The sequence below is a fragment of the Triturus cristatus genome, chromosome 8 (genome assembly GCF_964204655.1).
Source record: "Triturus cristatus chromosome 8, aTriCri1.1, whole genome shotgun sequence".
NCBI classification, from domain to species: Eukaryota; Metazoa; Chordata; class Amphibia; order Caudata; family Salamandridae; genus Triturus; species Triturus cristatus.
The window spans coordinates 1,128,333,765-1,128,359,968 of NC_140591.1; the positions used below are offsets into that span (position 1 = coordinate 1,128,333,765).

At 40.6% G+C, this 26,204-nt stretch overlaps 1 protein-coding gene across 2 annotated transcripts in view; it reads right to left on the reverse strand.

The window, feature by feature from the left end:
* The window catches only part of NPAS2 (neuronal PAS domain protein 2), a 491,193-nt gene that overhangs the window by 95,739 nt on the left and 369,250 nt on the right, over positions 1-26,204 (reverse strand). For both annotated transcript variants that reach the window (XM_085622764.1, XM_085622765.1), the window contains exon 12: positions 24,415-24,499. In XM_085622764.1, coding sequence (XP_085478890.1) covers positions 24,415-24,499 — 85 coding nt within the window. The remainder of the gene's footprint in view (positions 1-24,414; positions 24,500-26,204) is intronic.

The following is a 26,204-nucleotide window of genomic DNA, read 5'->3' on the forward strand; positions in this document are numbered from 1 at the left end:
CGACTCCCTCCCCAACCGCTCTTACCTGTACGGTCCATGCCTTTTTAGATACATTATCACTTAACCGCTTGCTTTGATCGTAGCCGGGGCATGGACTTCAGCCCCAAGGCTCCTCCACTTCCACTCTTTGCCTGCATCGGCGTCCGTGGGCGCATAAAGGGATTCGTGGGCTCCCGCTGCACGGGACGTGTGCGGGCTAAGCCTGGGCCAAGGGCAGGCCCGTCCTTGCCCATCACTGATCGGAAGAGGCCGGGCCCCCCTCTAACCACTGCTGCTAAATGCTACTGAGGCTCGTATTCCCTCCTAATCGTGCTGTCAAGGTGTAGCAGCGCGCTGACCAGGGGCTGTGACAGGAGCCGTCCAGAAAGATCCTGAAAACATATTCAAACCAGACTCAGCAGAACCACTACATCCTAAGGCCTTCATAAATTGCCTTAGGTATTTAACACAGTAGATTTTCAGATTTTAAAGAGAAAACCCTAGATATATATGAAGTAGGACACGGCCGTGAAATAAAGCAGAGGCACGACTATTCAAATAGGTTTAACAAGCGATCTCGGAAATACAAATTTGTAAATTTATATAAAGCTTCACTAAAGCAATGTGGTTATAGGCCTTATAGTTCCCTACTAAGATCACATAGTATCATACATTGAGGGGTCAATTTAAAGTTTGGTGGATGGATCACAGTCCATCAGGGTGGCAAAGTACATTAAATCTGCCATCCTGATGGTACTGTGTCCATCAAATTTAGAGATGAACACCAGCACAGTGGTCATCTCTGTACTTTGATAGGAATCACTGTTCAATCAAGGTACTTGATTGTTCCCTTTAAGGTACGAAACGTTTTGTGGTGAATTCCGACTATCCTTTGTGATGGCTGTTCTCCAAACATTTAACTTTTTATTTTTTTCAGAAGCAAATTCCCAACGTGGAAGCTTGTTTCTGAAAAATAAAAAAAGGTATAAAAGTATGGTGGACAGATGTCAAAACTGTGGAAGGCCATCCATCAAACTTTTTATACATTGAATGGAACTGCTGTGACAGTGGTTCCTGTCAAGGTACAGAGATGACCGCTGAGCCAGTGGTCATCTCTAAATTTGACAGATGAAGAACCCCCAGGATGGCGGACGTCATGTCCTCCACAATCTGAACTACTCCATTCGTCAAGGTGTAAATTAAGCCCTTTGTCCACTAAAAGCAAGTAAAGTCACCAAGCAAAGTTTGCTGCTGAAAATATGGCAGAATTTGAGGGAAAACATCTGTAAATGAATACGAAAACACAAATTCCCAGGTTTTTTCACCAGAAATCAGGTCACTCATAGTGAGCTCCAGATCAGTAGACTAAAACACACTTAGCAGCCTATTTCCTTTATATAGGTGTGATATTTAATGTCACCAGTAATACTAGAGATGACGTTGTTTCTGATGTCTATAAATACAGAAACACTGGGTGCTGTGATTACATTCACTAGCAATAACGTACTTGTCGTAAATTGGCTGCGATTAAATTAGCGTTAGCAGAATCCATCTGGTATTTAGAGGCTATCTTGTACATTTTGTGGAATCCATTTTGTATTTCTGGCAGCCATTTTGTTTACCCTTGTGCTCTGTTTAAAGGACTGGCTATACTTAGACTCTGCTACCCTGCACATGCGCAGGAATATCTAACTGTCCATGCATCTGTTTTTAGTCTGTAACTATCAGGTTGTTTCTACCAGAGTCAGCAACTGCTAGCTCCTCCTTTACTGTCGACTGTGCATTTCTGTATGACCATCTATGTATGTAACTCTTCTCATGTATGCTTGTACCGTCCTTTTTCTGAGCCCCTGTGTGGGTACAAAAGACCCATGGTTCTTCTACTCTGTGTGCTACCTTCATTCAGCACCACAGGGTGCTGGGTGAATGTGGTTCCACTTCATGAAGGTTTATTAAACTATGTATTTTCTATTTCAGTTTCTGTGCCAACTTCTTTCTAATAGTCTGAGGACTCTGTGCAGAGAAGGGCGAACCCCTTGCACTGGTAGGCCTAGCTGAGGCCTATTTTCCACAATTGGCGGCCCAACTTGGGGCTCATCGGTGACTCGGATGCCCAAAGGATTGGTCGCGACGAAGGATTGGAATCTCGCTGTGGACGCGATCGCTGCCCAATGAGACCTGAGTCTTGGCAACCACGGCGTTTTTCCTTTCTTTCTGATCTGACCATCCAGGTGGCGCCGATCCTCGACTGAGATCTCTTCTGTTGATTCGCTGTGCAGTGACCATTTGGTCGATTTTAGAACTTGGCAGGATGAATCTGGACACCAAGTGATTGGTAAGTGTCCTTCTGCGGCGCTTGCTGTTGGTTTTGATGCCTGTGATTGGTAAGGTAGTTTAGTAACGCTTACTGTGGCTTTGAGTATGGTATATTTGTGTTGGCCAACTTGGTTTGTTTTGACATATGTGACTTGCAATTCACATAGGCAGGTAATGAGGAGAATTTTCTCTAACTGAATTGATTTGAACGGCACATCGTACTAAAGGTACCTTAAGTGCTACTTTGATTATAATATTGCATATTCTGCACTATTTTTGGCATACCTGTCTCTAGCACACTTCAAAGGATGTGTTGCTTTTGAAATGGTACCTTGAGACTTGATGAAGCACAACCGCCCCCCCCCCCCCGGAGGGGACGCCTAATAGGGATATGTATATTAAGTATGATCTTTCTTCTATAATGTACAGCGCATTATGGAATAAATACACTTGCAAGGATCCTGAGCTGCGTTGGCCTATGTATGGGTCATTTGAGTTTCGGAAAATTGAGTATGTGGAACAATGTATGTTTAAGCAAAAGACTAGGCAAGAGATGTTTGATTGTGTACGAATGTGGGAGAAAAAGTACATGAATGAATGAATGTGTTGCTTTCTTGGATGTACCATTTCTTTTGTATATAATTAGCCGGCTCCCCTAGAGGGGATACTTAACTAGGTTTAGGTATATAGAAGTTTTTCTTCTTTGGTGACTAGTACCCCGAGGATCTAAAAATGTACATAAAAGGATCCTGGTCTGTGCACTTAGTAACATTCATAAGTGATGAGATGCAGAGCGTTTTTCTGGTGTTCTGCCAGCCAAATCTAGTGAATATGACTTGCAACTAGTATTTACAAATGGTTTGGTTTAAGTACAGTCTGTGGGCTGTCTTTTGTTTCTGTCTTAAGTGTTGATCTGTGGGTCAAATGTGTGTTTAAATGTTATGGTGTGGTAAATTGTGTTTTGGATGTTGCTAGCACTGGAAAAAGCGTGTGATTGAATGACTGAATATGTGAAAGAATTCTGAGAAGTGAAATTGTTAAGGAGTAAATTTAATTTGGTCTCATTACCATCAATAAGTCGCAAAAGGAAATTGAGAGGGGTGTAGCTAGGGAAAGAGCAACCCCTGTGATTTGATGACACCCGTAATGTACAAAAGTATTAATGAAGAGTAATTAGGGACCAGTTAAAAGTTTAGCTTGAGAAAATTGTGGGTATTTCGAATTTTCAAATTGTCCCCATGCAGCTTTGTGTTCTTGGTGGTTCAGTGAGCCAATGTGCTGGGTCCACAGGGTTGTAGGTTCTAATTTAAATTGATCCTGCTAATCTGAGAATTGAAAATAAACTTCTGAACCCTGAAAGGAAATTGTATATTAAAATACATTTTTTCCATAGGCCAAATTATTGCAGTTTAGATAAAATTAGGAAGGCTTTTTGTCTTTGACAGCTTCAGGGCTGTGTGAGGCAGATTTTGACCTTGCAGCCTGTAAGGTGGGGGCCAGGAGCACTGGCTGTGGCCCGGTTCTGCGCTGAGGGGCTATTTTTAGCTTCTCTGATAAGACAGGGCAGCTGAGGAACGAGACTCAAGGAGCCTTCCTTGTCCCTAAGAACAGTTAGAATTTCCATAGAAAACTGTTTTTCTTTTTTTTTTAAACTGTTGCATTAATCCTAGACAAAAAGTAAAAAGAGGCTCTTGCTTGAAATTTTAAGGGCTATATGCCTATATAAAAACGATTTTCCAATTGAGAATTAATTTTCTCAGTGGAAATTGTGGCGCAAAGCTAACATGGGATATTAGATAAGTAATCTTACCTTTAGAAAGTTAAAATTAAGATGGCTTGTGTGTCAGAAGCGACACAGTCAGTCCAGCTGACAGCTGGTCATTATAAAGATAACCTACTGTCAGATGGGGTAAGTAAGGCAAGAAAATCAGTTATTGATTTTAAGCCTGACAAATTAAGCCGGCCAGAATATTCGACTCTGAGCTGTAGGTTCAGTAATTGCGCATCACTGCTCATTTATATATGTTATTGTAATTTGTCTATGCTTTCTGTGCTTGGTATACTGATGGCTTGGCATATGTATTTTTATTTTATATATGTTTTGTTTTTGTCGTATTGACAATTCTATTTTAATACTAGTACAAGTTCTCCTGTGAGGTAAGGAGATGGTCGTGACGACGCCTATCTTTGCGTAGCAGTTGGCTGGTACCTGTTCAAAATTACTAAATACCACAGACATGATATTATCATTATCATGCTGTCAAAATAGCAGACAACACGATTATCAGTGTATGTCTAATTGGTATTGGAGATGAATAAAACAAAAAAGGTTATGCAAGACTAAAATATGTGTACTGCCCTTCTCTTATAGACAGGCAGCCGTCAGTCATATGTTTCCAGATTGGATATTATGGAACCATTATAGATTTGTAGCCCCTGCAAAAAGGTGACCTGAATTTTTCTAAAATATCGCACTAGCTAAATCCTGTTCTGTTTCTTTGGAAGTGTATAAGTATGCCTTTGATCCCTTAAAGGAAATCAGGTTTCCTTTTTCATATTCTTTATATGGGGATAAAAGGCCTAAAAAAAAAAAGAAATTGTGTTTTTTACAATAGATTAAATTCAGATACAAAATGTCACAGCATTCATCCTTTTGTATAGGGTATTCAAAGGCATTCACATTATACAGAACGACAGAGTTGTGTTGACTTGACAGGCGTGTGAATTCGACGCCTTTACGTGTCACGCAGCTGTGTCAACATGAATTCTTCTATTTCTGACTCCGGCCATAGAAAACAGCTGAATTACTACCCTTTTAAAAAAAAAAAACTCGGCGTGAACATCCTGCATCTCAGACTGCTGTTTTAAAGGTTAGAAATATAGTTTCATTATTTTTGATAAATAGAGGACAGATTGACAGTGGGGATTTATTTTCTTAATGCCTTTTTAAATAAGGATCAGAGTGGTTTTTGATGTTAAATAATAATAACTGTCTTTTAAAAGTGGCGCAGACCCTCAAGTTAAGTTTCTGTTCTTAGGGCTGTGAATGACTGCGTTTAAATATGATAGGCAAGGGATGCAGCTCGCTTTTCATATGTAGACTCATCAAAATGATTAGATTTATTAAAAAAAAATATATATATATTTTGATTATATAAAAAATGTTATTTCAAATAGGTGCATTAAATTCGTTTTTTACTATTCATAATGCCTAATCATGATGCTGTGACCTCCTAGCATCCAAATTGAATTTAAGCCATGCTATACAGCAATAGGGAGTCCCTTACATGTGAAATGTCACTTTACCCAGGCGTACAAAACTCATTTTTATAAGGGCATACATTATACATTTCTGATGCCGCATCTCTGGGATATGTAGAGGACATTCTGGGGATGACTATTATGCAAAAACATTGTAGGATATTTATTTTTAAGTGCCCTACACATCAAAGTCGAAATTGAGTGAACTTCATTATTTAAATGAGATTTCTCCAGTCAGAGCAGCTTTTAAACTGCCTTAAGCTCCAGTAAATGCACATATGTAAGTATGCACTTCATAGCTGACATCTATATTGCTCAAGCATTCAGCACACTGATTCTAGATATACCTATGTACAAAAACTGGTAGAAGTTATTAAGCTTACCTCTGAAATTGCTGGTAGACACACGATTAGAGTGGGTTTTGCTGTTTCGCCTTCGGTCTCTAGGGTCACTTTGACTTGGGAGCACCACATGACAACCTTGCATACAAGATGGAACAGCTGCATAGGTTAAAGGCCGAACTCCTACATTTAGCAGCCTGGCAGGGCTCAGCGCAATATGTGTTTTGACATTTCGACATTTGAAAGACGAAATGGCAGGGCAGGGAAAGAAAGGTTTTGCTTACCTTTTTTTTGGCAAAAGCAAGTTTTTGTGCACTCAATGAACATAGTATAATGGTATATAAGACCTCTCTTTAAAAGACAATGTCTCAGCCATATATATAGAGCACTGATACTTTTAGGGCTGGATTAAGGCAGCAATGAGATTCAGTTTGAATTCATGCGGCCTCATGTTGCACTACTACATTTGCTAGGGGAATATGCTCTTTAGCTTGCTTACTGTGCTATTTCGCTCCTCAGAGTTTGTTTAGGCCCAGTTGCTACACATTGGGGTTGATAGTGTTGACAGAATGAAACCTGGTACAGGTTTCTTACTGTCAAAACTGAGGAGAGGAGGCTAGCTCCTCTACAAATTAAGGGTAGGCAAATTTATGTTTTCTCTCTCTTTTTTTCAATTTCTTTTAAGCCTGTCTAAACTGTCTATGAAATAGCCATGAGACATTTAATTGGCTATTCAGTAATACTGTTTTAAACATTATTAGCATTAATAAAATGAATAAATAAATTTGCTATGTTACTACCCATCCTCTCTGATGGAATTATGAGAGGATGAGTAGTCTGGATTGCTGCTTTCTTATTTGATCTTTAAGGGAAACTAGCTGTGGGTAGTTTTTGTTTGAAAATTCTCAGGTGACAACACCACTATTGTTTGTTATTCTCATGCTATATACAGTTTTGCAAGGGCATTGCTAGCTTTTATTAGCTAGTCTGTGTAAATAAACTGACAGTCCTTACTAGAGCTGATGTTGCATAGTTTGGATTGTGAAAAATAGAATGCAGAGAAGATGCCCATGTGATCCTTAGCAAACATTTTTTAGGAAAATATTGTTTTATAGGAGTCTGTTAGTCACAAGATGTTCCGCTGGAGAACATGTACCCATTATGTTGACGTTTTTAGTTCTTTATGTAATAGGAATCCTTGTTAAATTAGCAGTGTTAGATTTTCCTGTTGCTCCTATAACATGAGAGCATGGTCCTGAGTATACAATGTAGGTGCTTTTATTAAGAGAAATCATTTTAGAAGTGTCTGCAGTCCTGCACAAATGATGCAAAGTTTATGAGTGTAACATTTCCTTTTTCTTGAGGGTCTTTAGAAATGAACACAGACTTCCTTGACTGCTTGGGATTGGGTGACGTATTACTCTTGTCAGTTCACTAAAGAGTTCCTTTTATACTTGCCAATAGGTTCAGGCTGTTGTTTTATTTACTCTCACATATATGAAAGTGGTTCCAGGGTGCCTTGTTAATATATGGGGCGTCCCTGGACTAGGAAGTATTCTGAGACTATCCTCTCTGTTGATAGATTATTTCTGTGCCTTGTCTAAAGACCTTTTGTTCTGTCCATCAATAGATATTTGCTGCTTTACAACCATTGCCAGAGGGGCGCGGACATCAGATCTAGCTTGAGGAGTCAACACCAGTCCAGCTTGAAGTCAAAGTGAAGGTAACCAGCACAGGCATTGCTGGCAACCAGGACCTCAGTGAAGGTAGAAGGCCGGAAGCATTGAGATGAGTGTACTCCTGCTACTATCTTGGGCGAAAGGCGGGGTCACAAGTCAGAAAGGAGAAATCGTGGATCAAGCTTTTGATGCCCAGCCGAGAGTAACAGACCGACCAGGAAGGAGAGAAAGTTTTTGCTTGAGGTAACCCCCTTTGAAACAAGGGTTGCTTCAGAGATCCTAGCATCAGGCCTCTGAATCCTGGTCCTAAAGTGGCTGTAAAGTTTTCACCTTTGTTGGCCAAGAGATATGGCCCCAACGAAAGAGCAGTGTGCCAGCAGAGCAATACAGGAGTTAGGGAAGGACTGGAGTTCAGGGTACAGGTGCTGTGTCTCTGGTGCCTGTTAGATTGAAATGAAGAAAACTGGTGCACTACCTGAGACACTGGACAGGATTGCTGAGCGCATTTGCCCTGGTGGGTGATTGCCCTATCCTGAAAGAAGAAACTTTTCCCTTGAAACTAGGCCATGATTCCTGAGTTGCGAGTTGTGCAGCTCCACCGTGGGAACAACAAGAGCTGCCTGTGAGGCTCAAACGGACACAGGGAGAAGACTCCCCTCTGGTTGGTTGTACAGCGGCTTTAATTTCCCAAGGACTTCTTTTTCTTTTTGTTGAAAATGTACCCCATTGATCGTCCCTTTTTTGAGGAGGAGCAACCCTTTGCAGCTCTTCGTCCTAATTCTCATGGTCCTGTGTAGTCCTCCTGGTTCTCTGGATCCAGGATCATTTTTGAAATAATATGTCTGACTGCTTTAATGTTTGTATTGGGTATAATGATAGATACTCTAGCCCTCATAAAGGAAACACTGGAAAAGTCTAGCGAAAATGTTTTTGAAGTTGAAATTGATGGTAACTGAAATGCATAGGAGCCTTGAAAATATTTTTACTGGATGGTTCTAGGATTTGCTTAGGACTAGAAAGCTAATAATTCTGTTTCTGATAATAGTAATTACTCTCTCCTGCTATCTGTATGACCCAATTCTCTGTTCCCTTTTGTATTTCTGTTTATACCTTATACATACCCGCTTAACAATATTTAGAATGAGAAATGCCCACCTAGCAATGAATTAGGATATTTATGAAAGAAAAAAAAAAACATTTTTAATTAAAAATTAATTTGCATATTTTTCATTTTCCTACTGGATTATGGGAGATGTCTTCAGCTAACGCTAAAAGGGTCATCTGTCGTAAATTGGCTGCGATTAAATTAGCGTTAGCAGAATCCATCTGGTATTTAGAGGCTATCTTGTACATTTTGTGGAATCCATTTTGTATTTCTGGCAGCCATTTTGTTTACCCTTGTGCTCTGTTTAAAGGACTGGCTATACTTAGACTCTGCTACCCTGCACATGCGCAGGAATATCTAACTGTCCATGCATCTGTTTTTAGTCTGTAACTATCAGGTTGTTTCTACCAGAGTCAGCAACTGCTAGCTCCTCCTTTACTGTCGACTGTGCATTTCTGTGACCATCTATGTATGTAACTCTTCTCATGTATGCTTGTACCGCCCTTTTTCTGAGCCCCTGTGTGGGTATAAAAGACCCATGGTTCTTCTACTCTGTGTGCTACCTTCATTCAGCACAACAGGGTGCTGGGTGAATGTGGTTCCACTTCATGAAGGTTTATTAAACTATGTATTTTCTATTTCAGTTTCTGTGCCAACTTTTTTCTAATAGTCTGAGGACTCTGTGCAGAGAAGGGCGAACCCCTTGCACTGGTAGGCCTAGCTGAGGCCTATTTTCCACATACTCATGGGTATTATTTGTATATGGAAGGCTGCAGTACCCCTTTCAAAATGTATATTTCACTATTGTAGCATCCACCCCAGCTCTGGAAACACTATAATGACTATGCTACACACAGAACTCTGTAATACACATCTTTATTCTTTAGCATGCAACCGTTAACTGAACTCACTGCGTCATAGACTTTATTGACCACACCCAGACAGACCCAAATACCTCCCAACTGATTACGTAACTTTTTAAGGAGTCTGCCTAGGACCAAAAGGGTCCTATTGCAACTGATCACATGACCCTACATCTCCCTCATTGTTATAGAAAAAATACCAACAACATATATACATTAGAGTTCCTCAATGAGTCATCAAGGTGCTCACACCAATCTTCCAGATTGAGTCATATGATGTAAAGGAGTTACACTGTCATCTGGCATCGTAGATGTAGACTGAGACGCTTGACTTGGGCACTCAGTCGGACTTGTCTCACTCGTAAGGTCTGGGGCTGACAAACATCTAGGCAGTTGGTTGAAATGTGACGAGTCTATCATAATGGACTTTCCAGGACATTGAGCAGTCATCATATGGCCTTTACTTGTCACACCTCTCAATGGTTCAGCATCAAACGGAGTCTGGCATTTCCGTTTTTGTTTGACTTGGATCCAGTCTCTGTCCTTGCAAACCATGTCCCAAGCACATCAACACCTAACTGCACAGACCTTCATTTTACTTTTGTGAAAAGTGTCCATGACACAAATCTCATCAGGGTCCATTACTCAGCTTGTGGTCCATTGTGGTAGCTATGTCATAATTGCTCTCCTGAGCAGGGTTTTCACCTGTTGTAGAATGGGGAGTTGACTGATAGGCAGGCATGGCTGGACATAAGGCTGACCTGAGATCGATTCCTTCAAGCGCAGCACACTGAACCATTCTGTTCATGGTGCCCATAAATCATTCAACAACGCCATTTGCCTGTGGCCAGAGAGGTGTGCTTTTCTGATGCTTGACGTTCAAATGACTAATAAAGTTCTTAAATTCTCTGTTATTGAGGGGCAGACAATTGTCAGATTTGATGATGGGGGAGCACATCATGCTGAAAAAATATCATCCAGCCTCTCAATGACTTTGTCATGGGTGGTCAATAATAAATTATCCACTAAGGGAAAACGTTAGTACTCATCAATAACTACCATGAGATGATGATCGTTGCTTAAGGGTCAAAAGAAAGCAACTGCAATTTTCTCTCATGTTTGTTTAGGAAGGTCAGACATATTTAGTGGATGCTTTGTTGTCTTGGGAGGTAAGTAGCTACACAGGTGACATGCTTTCAGTTCCTTCTCGACTCATTCGTCAAGGCGAGAAAACCACACTAAGCCAATGAGAGCTCTCTAGGTGCTACAATGCCACAATGTCCTTCATGTGGCAGTTCAATAACATGTTGTCTCAAGCTCTCAGGTATGACAATCCTCGAACCTCTTAGTATAATACCTTTATGAGTAACAGAAAGTTCTTCCTGCACATTTTTGATATTCAAAGTAATCTGTGCGAGGTTGAGTATTGTTTCTCCATGGTTGGGTTGCTATGATATCCTTGAGTGTGAGCATGTCTTTCTGTGTTGGTAGCAGCAATAAACAGTAAATATCCTTCACAACGAATCTTTTATTACGAATACTTTTACCCCGCATACAATTTCAGTGCATGGTGTTTAACAACGTAGTCATTTACCCCACATACCAATACAACGAAAATACTATTAGTACGCATCTTTTACTACGATTTTTTGTTGTAATGGTATGTAGAGGCAGTAGAGATGTTTGTCGCTTACCTGAAGTTCAGAACTGCATCTGCACTGCAAGTACATGGAGGTGGGTTGCACCGAGTGTGCGGTGGCGGGTGCTGATTGATGAGGATGTTGCCTCATTCTACATTTGCTCTGGACCCCTGCTGATGCCTTTTCATCCTCTTCAGCAGGTCTCGGGCAGAAGGATCGACGAAATGGCCCAGTATGGAGGACTCTTCCTGCTACTCTGCACCCTTACTCACGCATTAATACTGGCATGCAGTATACTAAACTATTGTGTGCACAGGAACCACATTGTAACGGTATGCGGAGGCAGTGCTCAGTGGCAGTATGTCCTTTTTTTATGTTTATGCCTAAAAATGACGAAAGCGCTAACACGCATAATACTTTTAATTACAGTGCGTCTCGATAAAGAACGGCAGCAAGAGAGATCGGAAGGTAAGAAAAAATAAATTGGTGCGTAGGAAAGTAAAAATGATTAAACTATAATACATTTCAAAATGTTTTTGAAAAACTGCAAATGTCCTTCTTTTATTTTTCAGTTGGCAAAGACGGAAGGGTTTGTGAGAATCTTCGTTTAATTCGGCGACCGTCACAAGCAAGTCCAGACGGAAGAGAGAACTGCACCAAGGTAAGTCAAAATAAAATGATATTTAAGATAAAATAGCAGGCTACCTATTTCGTTGTACTATCATGCGTTTTTAAATTATGCGTTGTAAATGTACTTTTAATAGATTAAATACAAATTTCGTTGTATTTGGCTTTGTTCTAATAACTTGCGGGGTCATTGCATTTGCGTGGTGAAAAATTAGTGGTAATGGTATGCGGAGTGTTTGTTTGGGAGGTAACGTCGTATATTCGCAATAAACTGCTGAATGGATAGAGCTGCAGGGGTGCTAGACTTTACTATGAAATAGATGCATGCTTCAGCCGCTTAAGATGTTTTGAGAGGTAATTGCGGGGTTTTGATCCATCCCCGACTTATGCACAATAGTGTAATCATACTCTTTCAATATCAACCCCCACCTCTCAATGCGGGGGGGGGGCATCTTGGCTTTTAGATTTCCGAAAACGGTAAGCAACGCCTGGTGGCCAGTGACAAAGGTGAAATGCTTTCCATAAAGAAACACATGAAAATGTTCACCAGCTCACACTAACGCCAGGCTCTCTTTTTCTGGCTAAGAATAGTCATGTTCAGTCTGAGATAGACGTTTGCTAACCTAGGCCTAAATGTTTCCCTGAGCATTTGGATGTCCATTGTGTTGAGCAAGGATTACGCACAACCCCACCAGGCCTGCGTCTACAACAAACTGAGTATGTACCTTTGGATCAAAGTAAGCCATTTCCGTTGCAGTTTCAATTGCTAGTTTGATTTTCTTGTAACTTCAATCACATTCAGAGGACCATTGGAAGGGATCATTCTTCTTTGTAAACTCTCTTAATGGAGAACACACCATGGCAAAATCATGAATGTATCTGGAGCAATAGATGGTCATGCCTAAGAAGGATCGAAGCATGGTTACATCTTGCAGGGGACAAGTGGAGAACAATGCTTGTACTTTTTCTGGGTCAGGAGTCATTCCCCCTTCAGAGAAAATATGCTCAAAGAATTTGAATTTGGTTTTATGAAACTCACACTTATCTGCATTTAACGTGAGACCTGCATCGGTGAGCAAATGGCATACTTGTGTAAGAGCTTTATCATGTTCCTTTTGTGTGGCCCCAAACATAAATATATCATCACTGTAGTTAAAAGCATGTGTGACAGGTTGAATTATTCAGCGAATTACATCTTGAAAGATTTCTGCAGCCAACGACACACCAAAACTGAGTCTTTTGTATCTGAATAAACCAACATGAGTTGAAAAGGCAGTTCTCTTCCAGCTCGAATTGATGGAATTCTTTGTGCAAATCAAGAGGAGGGAAGACTTTGGCATCATTCACCTGTGTAATCATGTCCGCTATGTGAGGACCTGTATGTCTTTCTCTCTCGATAGCTTTGTTGGCCTGGCACATATTAACAGAAATGCGGGCTGCACCATCACTGTCCTTTTTAAGCATTACCACTATGGGCGAAACCCATGTTGTTGGACCAGTAGAGCACACATGATGTCATGCTTTAATAACGTTTCTAGTTCTTTCTCAATGGCCTTCTGTAAATGAAACACAATCCAAGGGTCTGGCTGAGCAACAGGACATATTGTCCTCATTAATGTGAAGTTGCACCTTCATTGTCTTGAGATTCCCTAGTCCATGAAACAACAATGGGAATTGGCTCACTATTTCAGAATGTGCATTGAAGTTGTAGTTGTTGGATATCAGTCCCATGTCAGTAGCAGTGCTGAAACGGAATAGACATTCACTCGGCAAAGTACCCTGGAGAACATGAATTGGTGCTTGTACTGTTGATTTCTTATGTCTCATGGTCACTACAAATGACCGTTGACTTTGCAAAGGCATAGAAGAAGCCCATGTGTACACCTTTGTTTTCGATAGCATTAGATGTGGTAACGGAGACAGTTTGTTGTATTTTTCTGCCTTTGATCAATGCACCACTGTCTATAATGAGAGTTGTAGAGCAGTCTTTTACCTTTAGCGTGATCTTGGGGCATTGGTTGCTTCATGTGGCAATCCCTATTTGACTTGTGTTCTTTGCAAGCAGCCAATCCTACATGTGCATGTCTTTCTGTGGTTGACATCACCCTTGCACATCCATCTTCTTCACTGTTCCTCGATGATGACACTGACGAGTTTTTGGCAGATAAATTTGATGACTATCGACTTTGTTTAGTATCTACTTGCCTCAATTGATGTTGCCGTTTGGCCTTGTGAGCATGGCTAGAATGCTTCTGAAACTTTCTGCCACCCATTTTCTCTTCTCGTTGAGACACACTTAATTTCTCTTTTGCTTTGCAGAAATGGGTTTCTCTCCCACAGCCTTTGCATATCTGTCCAATGGCAAGACATTTAACTATGTGTGGAAAAGAGAATCCACATCGGAAACATAATTAATTTTTCTTTGTAGATGTTGTCTTCTGGGCCTCCACTTTGTGTTTCTGTTTACTTTTCATGATGAACGTTTCGATCCATGCAGTTCATCTGGCGCTAATGTTCTCCTTTTTGGCTGTGTCGAATGGCGGTGGTGGTTTCAGGAACATGGCTGCACCGTATTTGGTGTTCTTTGCTACTGCCATTGGAGAACCTCAATTTCTTTTGAGTTGTGCTGAATGCCACCAGCTGCCTTTTTTGGTAATTTCTGCAAGTATCAACGGCTTTGTAAACACAACCCTCACCATATTTTGAGGTTGTAAGGCGCTTTGTCTTGTTTCGCTGGTGAGTAGACTTTTGTTTCTTGTACCTGATTGTCTCTGCCTTTAGCATTTCTGCGTTGTATGGATAATGGCTCTTTCGGCCTTACCAGAAGCCTTCAGGTGGGCTTTCTGATGGTGCTCCTCTGTAGGGCCTTTACTTTCTTTGAAGGCCTTGTATAAGCTAGAGAGGCACTTCGACTCCATATACACCAACCATAGCTTGCATCTTGGGGCACATGTGGCACACACGAGCAGTTTGCTGGACCACCGCAAACTCTCAGGGAGAGCAGTCTTGTTTCTTCAGGGCATATATGCCACTCTGGTTGCCAGCTGTGGCATCCACCACGCTCTGGTGCATTCTAATGTCTACGCCACACACAGAGCTATATAATACACGTATTTATTCTTCGGCATGCAACCGTTAACTGAACGCACTGCGTCATAGACTTTACTGACCACACCCAGACACACCCAAATACATCTCAACTGATTACGTAACTTTGTAAGGAGTCCGTCTAGGACCACAAGGGTTTTACTGCACACGATCACACAACACTACAACTATATATACAGAATCAATGCTGCATTTTCAAAGTCGGCAGTAACAGACCACAGGAGGTAGCCCATAAACCACAGTGAGACTGGGGCAGTACGTAATATCAAACAACAATGTCTCAACGTGGAATTCAATGGAAGGACAAGTAATTAAAGGTGAGCTGTATATTACAGTATCAGAGGAGTGAATCCATACACAGAGGACAACAGGAGACCAAGTAAGTAGGAAAGAGTTGTATTTTCAATACATGATGAACATATTGCGTCATATGTACATATCATATAGGTTAAAAAAGCACTGTGTGACACTTAGTGAAAGTGTAACCGAAAAGATACTGTGCACAAGTGCTCGTGCAGTTTGTGACGGCGCAAGTGACACATAAAGTGGTATATACAGCGGTGAAACGGCGCAGCAAGAGAACAATGGTATTTTGAATACGCCAAAATTAGGGCATTTACACAGTAAATGTATGGGAATTCAAAGGACAATAAGGCAAATGCCCATGTTTGTAAATGCGCCAACAGTAACGCTGTTGAAGTCGACGGCGTTTCGGCCCGTGACAATCAGGGCCATCATCAGGACTGGTTACACATATTTTGAACAGTGCTAGGGTAAAGAAAAACAATTCTCAAACACTGGACCAAAATGAAGAAAAAGGAGACAGTTGTGCGGATGGTGGTGAACACGGCGACGTGTGGTGGCCGTGGGTAAGCGTTTAATATATGGTCGTGGGCCAAGGAGCAGTGATCGGGCGAAACGTGAGCGCGAGAACGGGTATCACATCGGCGCGCGAGTCAGGTGAGGTGTGCCCGGGTGGGCAAGGGTAGAGTGAATGGGGACTGGGGCCAAGAAATGGTGATCTATGTGGTAGAAAAACTATCGGATAGTGCGGAAGAGAAATCACGCAGGTGGATGGTAACAGGGATGCAAGGGAGTGCCACAGTGAAAGAAATGGGAAATGACAAGGGGTAAAGCAAGGAAAAGAAAAGAAACTTACTCGTGTGGAAGGGCCGAGCACGGTGAATCGGCAAGGAGGAGTAAGACGGGTCCGGGGGAGTCCAAACTGGACGGAGGAGAAAAAGGGGGGGGGGGTGTGAGGAAAGGGGGGGAAAGACAGGGAAAGAGATGATCGCGGTAAACCACTTACTTGGTTCGAAAAGGACGAGCCGAATGAACCCTCCCAACCTTACGTGGTCCAGCGCTGCCGTGTCTTTCCCCCCCCCCCATCCACGTTCTACCTGTTCCTTTCCTCACACCCCCCCCCCCCCTTTTTCTCCTCCGTCCAGTTTGGACTCCCCCGGACCCGTCTTACTCCTCCTTGCCGATTCACCGTGCTCGGCCCTTCCACACGAGTAAGTTTCTTTTCTTTTCCTTGCTTTACCCCTTGTCATTTCCCATTTCTTTCACTGTGGCACTCCCTTGCATCCCTGTTACCATCCACCTGCGTGATTTCTCTTCCGCACTATCCGATAGTTTTTCTACCACATAGATCACCATTTCTTGGCCCCAGTCCCCATTCACTCTACCCTTGCCCACCCGGGCACACCTCACCTGACTCGCGCGCCGATGTGATACCCGTTCTCGCGCTCACGTTTCGCCCGATCACTGCTCCTTGGCCCACGACCATATATTAAACGCTTACCCACGGCCTCCACACGTCGCCGTGTTCACCACCATCCGCACAACTGTCTCCTTTTTCTTCATTTTGGTCCAGTGTTTGAGAATTGTTTTTCTTTACCCTAGCACTGTTCAAAATATGTGTAACCAGTCCTGATGATGGCCCTGATTGTCACGGGCCGAAACGCCGTCGACTTCAACAGCGTTACTGTTGGCGCATTTACAAACATGGGCATTTGCCTTATTGTCCTTTGAATTCCCATACATTTACTGTGTAAATGCCCTAATTTTGGCGTATTCAAAATACCATTGTTCTCTTGCTGCGCCGTTTCACCGCTGTATATACCACTTTATGTGTCACTTGCGCCGTCACAAACTGCACGAGCACTTGTGCACAGTATCTTTTCGGTTACACTTTCACTAAGTGTCACACAGTGCTTTTTTAACCTATATGATATGTACATATGACGCAATATGTTCATCATGTATTGAAAATACAACTCTTTCCTACTTACTTGGTCTCCTGTTGTCCTCTGTGTATGGATTCACTCCTCTGATACTGTAATATACAGCTCACCTTTAATTACTTGTCCTTCCATTAAATTCCACGTTGAGACATTGTTGTTTGATATTGCATTTTCAAAGTCAGCAGACAAATGTTGGAAACAGTAATGGAACGCAGTTTTTTTTTTTTTTTTTTAAATATTTTTATTAACTTTTATAGCAGCAGATAAATAGTTAGCCGAGCATTACAGATCAGACAAATGATAAAAATAAAGAATAAACAAAACTGAGCATCACTTTAACAGTGTTGACATGAGTAGACAGATTAGTCTTTTAGCATTGAATCCAATTATAAATAGGGGCCCAAATTTTTAAACCAAAGGCTTTCTTTTTCTTCCCCTTTAGACAATACCCAGCTTTCTCTAGTTGATAAATGTTTAACAATTTAGATTGCCACTGAGAAAATGAAGGAGGATCAGCATCAAGCCAATGAGAGGTTATACAATATCTAAAAATAGACATAGATATAAATAAAAAACCTTCTTCAGCACCTGTCTGCAGCCTATCAGGATTTGATTGGATACCAAGTATTACGAGTTCGGCAGAAAGTATTACTGGTGGGTTCATAATGTTATTTAAAAACTTTTGAATTTCAGAAATAAATTGGGTTAGATTAGGACAAAAAAAAACCATGTGAATAGAATTTGCACCAAGAAATCCACATCGGCTGCATTTGTCACCTCTATTGGCTTTCCACTTCAATAATTTAGCAGGGGTATAGTATAGGTCGAATATGCTCATAAAGAATTGGCTTTTTAAAGATCCATTACACAAGACTTGATCGGACAATGCCAATGCATCAGATACATTAATACTCTCTATACCCAAATCCCTTTGCCATTTTATGTTAAATAGTTCAAGATTGTCTTCTAATCGGTTTATCATTGTCTGATAGATCACCCCGATTCTATTTTGTTTCCAGCAGCATTCCAATACATCAATTTTCTTAATTTTATTAGTGTTCAATAATTGTTTTGTATTTAGAAAACTGTGTACTTGCAGATATTTAAAAAAATCGGCTTTGGGCAGATTATGCTGTTGTTGTAAGTACGTGAATGTTGCGAATTGTTCTGCCTGATAAAGATCCCCTAACCGGGATATGTTAGAACTTTGCCAGCGCTGCACAATATGATCTGTGAATATTGTTGGCAACATCGGATTATCAGATAGTGGTGTGTAGTAGCTAAAATTGCTATTCAAACAAAATCTTATCTTAAATTGCTTCCATATCTGGAAAGCCGTTAGCATGACTTTAAATCTTATTTTTTTGTAATAGCTTGGTTCGGTAAAACGTACTAGACATTGTCGTGCTTGAGTACCAAGGATCAATACATAAATTGATGGATATGTGGGCTCATCTATAGTTATCCCTTGAAAGATTAGAACACTCATGAGCCTGAGCGATACCGCCAGATAGTATAGACGGAAATTCGGCATTCCCCAACCTCCTCTAAGCATAGGTAGGGTACACCAGTTGAGAGACCTCCTAGCTCTTTTGTATCCCCATAAGAATCTTGAGATTATTCTATCTAGTTTTATAAAAAAGCTAGAGGGGAACAATAAAGGTATAATCCGAAAAAAATAAAGAAATTTAGGAAAAAAAAGCATCTTGACAGCATTAGTACGGCCATAAAGAGAGAGATGTAAGTTGTTCAACCTTTCAAGAGACCTATTAGTAGAAGCAAGTAATGGATCAAGATTAAGCCCTAGAATATCTTCTACCTTAGCGGACAGTTTCACACCTAGGTAAAGAGCCGTAGCTGATAGTGTCGAACAGGCTGGTGAACCGGCAGCAGAGTGGATTATCTGTGTTTTTGCAATGTTTAATTTGTAACCGGAGTATAGGCCAAATTCACGAGCTAGTTCTATGATCTTAGGGAATGCCGAACTGATATCCGATGTGACGATCGCAACATCGTCAGCGTAGGCTAAGATTTTATATCCTATTTGATGGATTATAACCGGGGGGATGCTATCCTCATTTGTGAGTTTTTGCAGGTATGGTTCTATGTAAAGCGCAAATAACAATGGGGAACAGGGGCACCCTTGCCTGGTCCCCCTTGTTATTGATAGTGTGGTAGAAGTATCGGTAGCTATTCGGATTACGGCTTTGGGTTCGTTATATAAAGCATTCAAGGCCGTTATAAATTCCACGGGAAAGCACTTCCAAGCCAGAACACGCCAAAGGAACCCCCAGTCGACCCTATCAAACGCCTTCTCGGCGTCCAGTAGGGCCACTCCGACTGGGGATCCCGAGGCCTGCGCCCAATCCAAGAGGGCAATAATTCTTCTTATGTGATCCGTTGTGTCTCTCTTTTTTATAAAGCTGTGTTGAAATTTAGCTACTAAATTAGGCATCAGATCGTTTAGCCTATTTGCTAAAATTTTTGAAAAGATCTTGCTGTCAGAAGTTATTAAAGAGATTGGTCTATATGACCCAAGATCCATAGAATCTTTTCCTTTTGTTTTAAATACAACTATAGTTGCTAATGACCATGAGGGAGGAGACCGGCCATGAAATGCTTCTTGAAATTTTTTTAGCAACTCTGGTTTCAGAACATTACGGAACATACGGTAAAGTTCCAAGGGAATATTGTCCGGACCCATTGCTTTACCAGGAGCTAGTCCAAGAATAGCCCCTTCTATCTCTTCCCAGGTGATTGGGGCGGATAGCACTGCTCTTTGATCTTCAGTAAGAGAAGAGGAACAATCTAAGTTTGAAAAATAACTGGACGCATCGCTCCTTACACTAGTACCATCATTCGATTTATTATACAGAGATTGATAAAAATCCCGGAATGCCTTCAATATACCAGACCTAGACTCTTGACTTACACCATCTTGATCAGTAATTTTAATTATTTTAGTAATAGCTGCTTTCTGCCTCAATCTTTGCGCTAGTATTCTGCCCGTCTGCTCACTTAATTCATAGCATTCCTTTTTAAATAATTTGTACTTCACTGCTACCTGCTCAGCCAGGAGTGAATAGACGGCTGACCACTCAGAGGACAGAGCTTTTTGAGCTTCCTGTACACCAGAACCGAATCTGATAAAAGAGGCTAGCTTTAATTCCGCCTGAATTACTTTGTTCAAGGCGGCCTTAAATTCGGCTTGTTTTTTTTAAAAACGGTATTTCGAATAGCTCAGGGTTTCACCTCTTATAATCGATTTAAAAGTGTCCCAAACTGTCTGAATCGAAGCCGTATTATTATTGTTCAAAAAGAATTCCTTTATAGTCATATCCATATGAGCTAGATAGTCCTGGTCTAACAGTAGATTTCTTTGAAATGACCATTGCCTTTTTTGAAAATAATCCTGAGGAGAAAGTAATAATTCTAGTACAATAGGGTTATGATCGGAGACGATTTGTGGTAGAACATCTATACTTATATTTTCAGTAAACTTTGCAGAAATAAAAAAATAATCTAAACAAACACATTTTTTATGTGGAGCTGAAAAATAAGTAAAGCCTGGCTCCATGGGTCTTAGCTTGTTCCACACATCTATCAGTCCGTTCCCTAAGATTAGTTCCCTGAGGGCTCTAAAGGTTTGGATCTTACGACCTTTGTAATTCCAAGTATTCCTGATATTACAATTAGCATCAATGTTGATATTAAAATCTCCACACAGAATTAAAGGTTGATTCCAATCAGCTAACTCAGAATTAATTAGATTAAATACTTCCTTATCGTCTAGGTTTGGACCATATATAGAGCCAACAGTAAATTTAGTCCCTTCAATAACAATTTCCGCTAGTCCCCATCTCCCCCATTTATCGCCTAAAGTTCTAACACATTTCCCAATCCTTTGTTTTATGACACCCGTTTGTTTGGAACAGATTAGAAGCTCAAGACCCAAATTTTTCAACAAACTCCTCTTGGACCATGGAATATGTGTCTCTTGTAGGCACAGAATATCAAATTGCAAAGATTGAATCAAATGCCGCAAAATCCCTAACTTTTTAAAATCATTCAGGCCATTGATATTTAACGAACAGATTTTAATTTTTCTCCCCATTTTAGAATTTTGAAAAACACGATGAACAATAATCTGGAACGCAGTTTCAGTGATGTCATTGGATAGGCCAACGGAAATATGATATGTGAAATCACCAGTGGTTATGGATGATACAATTTGTGATGTCATCTATAAAATATGTGAGGTTGCAGGTAGTGCAATGGAGGTGGTGTTGTTGCATAGCTCACCACAACTGGGGTACTTATGTTTTAGATTGTAGCCATAAAGTCCATTCAATTGTTATTTTTTAAAGGGCATTTCTTTAAAATGTCATATAATTACTGATCTTAGTAAGGACCCTCCCCTTATAAAAAACTTGATAATTGTATTGTTTAATTTTCTGATATACTTAAACAAGTACCTATTCCAGTTCCCCACCTCTTAATGCTTTTGGTGTTAGGCAGAGGTTTCCACAGACTTCAGCTGAAGTGTATATATTAAATGTCTATTAATTTCCAATATATCCTTAACAGTTGAGAATATTGAACTGTCCCAGTAATATGTTTTTCTATGCATACAAATCAAGGTCCATCTAAAGTAGCTCATGTTTTTATCACAATAACATGTGTTAAGGCAATATCATGAATGCTTCTAAAGAAGCTGATTTAATTAAGATGAAAATTATTTAAAATAAAAGCTATATGTGCAAGGATTAACGTAAAACTTAAAAAGGAGCTGAAAATGACACACATTTTAAATGTGCAAGTTGCACTAGGCAGTCATAGTTATTAGTATAAATATCCAGAAACAATGGTTCCTGTGGACAATGTAATTAATTGCAATATAAATATGCACAATGGCAATAGAAAAGGGTTACGTAGATGTCCAAAAGAGAAGAAAAGTCCATATACCACACAATGTTTGTAATCTCAACAGTTTTTTATATGAAACATCAAATTGTATTAAAAAAGGGTACATAGTGTCCCCCAGTGAACATGGAACCTACAAAAAATGTGACATATTGTGACATAGAAAAAGTTGCTTCCAACAATAATAAAGTCGACCATCAAACTAATATACAATGAACACAGCCTTCTAATTCAGTAGTAGAGGCTGGTGAATGGTTCGCTTTAGGTTTCGTCAACGGCGTTTCGACCCCCTGAACAAAAAGTGGTCTCTTCAGGACCTAGTGATGTAGGGACATCTGAGATGAAGGAACCGCTGTCAGAGTGACAATAGTGCACCACGAGGAAATGAAAATATAGGAAGGGTACTCACATGGGACCCAGCCAGGCACCCAGTGAGGAGGAAGGGGCTGACAGCCTGGATATATACGATGATCTGCAAGACCACTTAATTAATTAAGTATGTCCAGAAATACGTGTCCAAGGGCAGGAGTTATACGACAATCCATGTTATGGAGCCGGTCTTGGTTCTCGAGTAATCGTGGCTGGATTTGACGCTTCAAAAATACCCTATGGCACCAGCTGGGGGTGAAGCAGATGTATAGCAAATGACTGCAATCCAATTAATGTAGCGCTCAGAATCAGCAATAACATGACAGTCCATGAAGGATATGTGTGGTTCGTGTTTTGGAATTAATCAATCAGGATACATGGACCACACACGCGTGAATCTGTTACGCGTTCGCTCTGGGGAACCGCACGAGTCCGTCTCCACTTGTAGAATGACATTGTCATTCTACACTGTTTATATAATACTTACCCTGGTTCCATGTGAGTAGGGTGTCCCTTGTTCCCCTTCACACGATAGTTATTAGTATAGGCTGCAGAAAGGCTTAAATACAAGTTTTCTTGTAACTAGAAGTGAACTTGATATTGCTGAAATATTCACAATGCAAACTTAACCCTAATGTGACATGCTTAGAAATATTCATCATAACTGCAGAATGTTCTGGTTTTAATAAATGTATTATTTTACTAAGCAACATATTATTTTCAATGACTAAACTTCCTATTTTCACTATGTTTGACATAATGCTTAAATAGAATAGTTGCACATTTTAAAACTTGTTCATGTTGATAAAATACAGTACTAAACAGTGATTTTGCAAGTTGATGTATGTCTTCTTTAGTATAGTTCATTGTGTACGCATTGGAACAATTAACATTAGAAGGTTAAACTGTGTTTGATGCCTATGGGAATGGAGGCTTATGAATCAAGAAGCCACTTGAACTCTTCATGAGTTCTACTAACTTTGAATTCTGATCCTGCTCTTTAGAATAGGGATTTAAGTCTTTTAAGGTACGTGTTTAATACATTAGTTGATTATTTGTTCCAACCATTCTTATTGATGAGCTTTCTGTAAATGTACTTGATTTTTTTGACTAATTTGAATAAAAAGAATAAAAGATACTTACTAATCTCTTTATGAGAAAAAAAAACTTTTACAAGTATTTCAAACTACCAGTCATTAACTGAACATAAAACTGTTAATGCAATTTGACTTATTGTGATGAAATAGCTCCTCACTCAAAATACAGTAGAAAATATCCGTCACCTGACGTGCTTTGTCTAAAAAAGTCAGCGTGGGAACGGGCCTTGACTCTGTATGTGGGGGTAAGGAACAATATTATTTAAATGTTGCCCCTGATCCGTGCTATCACTTTCACGTCTCAAATTGTTCCATATTTTGATGTATGTATTACAAAAGAAGGACACTGCAAGGAACCTAAGAATCAGTCCCAAACAGACCAAAGTGTGTTCTAGCCTAATTCCTCCTATCTTTTTTTAAAATTGCAACATACTGCACTTCTGCGGCCCACTTACACCTTCAGTCTAATCTGTCAGGTGAGTTTGATATCGGATTTTGAGTAGTGCAAAATTACATGGAGGTTTGGCACTGAAAAAAATATTGTGAAAAGGGGGATAATCTGATGCGATAAAACTGTTTTAACAGGTTTTCTTGCACCACCGTGTCTTTTAACAACCCTCAACATGTCTCTTACCAAACACTGCCAGTAACTGTATATAGGTCGCTAAGATTGGGGACTTTTACAAACTTACTGCAAGCAAAATAATCTTCCTTTGTCCTTCCTCCGCTTTCCCTTCTTGGGTACCAGTACTAGGTCACAATGAAACATGGCAACAACACCTGACCAATTAGCATTTTCTTAAAATATCGACAGGCCCACGGCACCCACATCACACAATGAACTGCATCTCTGCTTGTACCTTTAGCGTTGAAGAAACTGTGACCTCAGAGGATTCATCTTCCAAACACAATTCCTGCCTTCTTTCCACCCGAACATCTGCGTAACTGGGAACAAAGGAACACAAGAGTCGCACTTGAATGCACCACAGCACGTTAGTTCCAGAGGTGTGCTTAATTTTGCGACCTCTTTAAGGTAGATCTGTGCATCACTGTTTTATTCTAAATGAAACGCTGCATGAATAACCAAATATATTTTTTCATGAAAGCATACATAAGTATAAAATAGTTTTAAATTAACCAGCACTCCTATCACAACTTGGATAAGGTTTAGGCACAAGGGAGCTTCACAAAGACCCCTCCCTCCAGGCCTGGTGAAGGCCATACCAATTTTCTTTTTTCCTGGAGGATGCGAGAATCCACCCCAAAATCTTTTTTTATAAACTGCAAGCTGGCTCCCACACTACAAAAAAATTAAATACCCCCACCCAAGGGAGTGTCAGGGCCCCTGGGGACCGGCAATATTAGATGTTTTGGGGAGGGTGGGTGCGTGGCCCCCCACCGCAAGCCTCTGGAAGATCCCAGGGACCCCTTTCACTGGGGCTGACATAATGGCAAAGGGGAGGGGGGCGCAGGGACCTCCTCCCTAGGCCTGAAAAGGCTCAGGTGACTCCATCCCCTGTTATTGAGAAAAATGGGGGTGCCCCTGAGGTAAATTCCTAAATCAGGGTGCTTATAACATTCGTTTGCAAAACAATTTAGGAACAATGTTTAAAAATACAAAGACCTACAAAGCGGACAAAATTGGATAAATATATCACCAGTAGATACAAAATTATTAGGTATATTTTATTTATGTCACTTTATATATTCATAAGAGTGTTCACAACCCACCATACAGACCAATAGTTACTACCATTGGATCAGTCACAGAACCCCTGTCCAAATATGTGGATTCCCTTTTGAGGATACATGTTCCACAGATTCCATCATATGTTAGGGATACCCGTGACATGATCAATAAAGTAGAGAATCTACATTTCAATACCAACAGACACACCATGGTTACCATGGATATAGAAGCTCTTTATTCAAATATCCTACAAGAAGGAGCTATGGAAGCGGTGAGTTGGTTCATGAACACGTATGAGATAGATTGTCCCAGAACCTTTGTCTTGGAATGTCTCCATATAGTACTTACTGAAAACACCTTTGAGTTCAATGGTACACTCTATAAACAAACCAAAGGCGTCAGTATGGGGGCGTCTTGTGCCCCCACAGTGGCGAATATCTACATGGCCCTGTATGAGAAACGTTGTATTTATAACGAAATTGCCCCATACAGTGAATCTATATTTTCATGGTCCAGGTATATAGATGAGGTCTTTTTCATCTGGCGAGATGATACCACAGACGTCACTGATTTTGTGTCCTGGCTCAATTTATGTGATAAAAACATCGTCTTCACAGCCAACACCAGTAATCGCCAAGTGGAATTCCTTGACATTCTGATTCAAAATAGAGACAACCATCTAGAGGTAGACCTATATATCAAACCTACAGCACGTAATACCCTCCTCCATTTTGACAGTTACCACCCTCATACACAAAAGACGAGTATCCCATTCGGTCAATTCCTACGACTTCGTAGAAACTGTATCAGTCTACGGGACTTTGACATTCAAGCAGAACTTATGAAAACCAAGTTCGTGGCTCGAGGCTATCCAAAACGTTTAGTGCGGGACTCGTACAAAAGAGCTAGATTCTTTGACAGACAACATCTGTTAACCCCACAGCCTAAACCCACCAACTC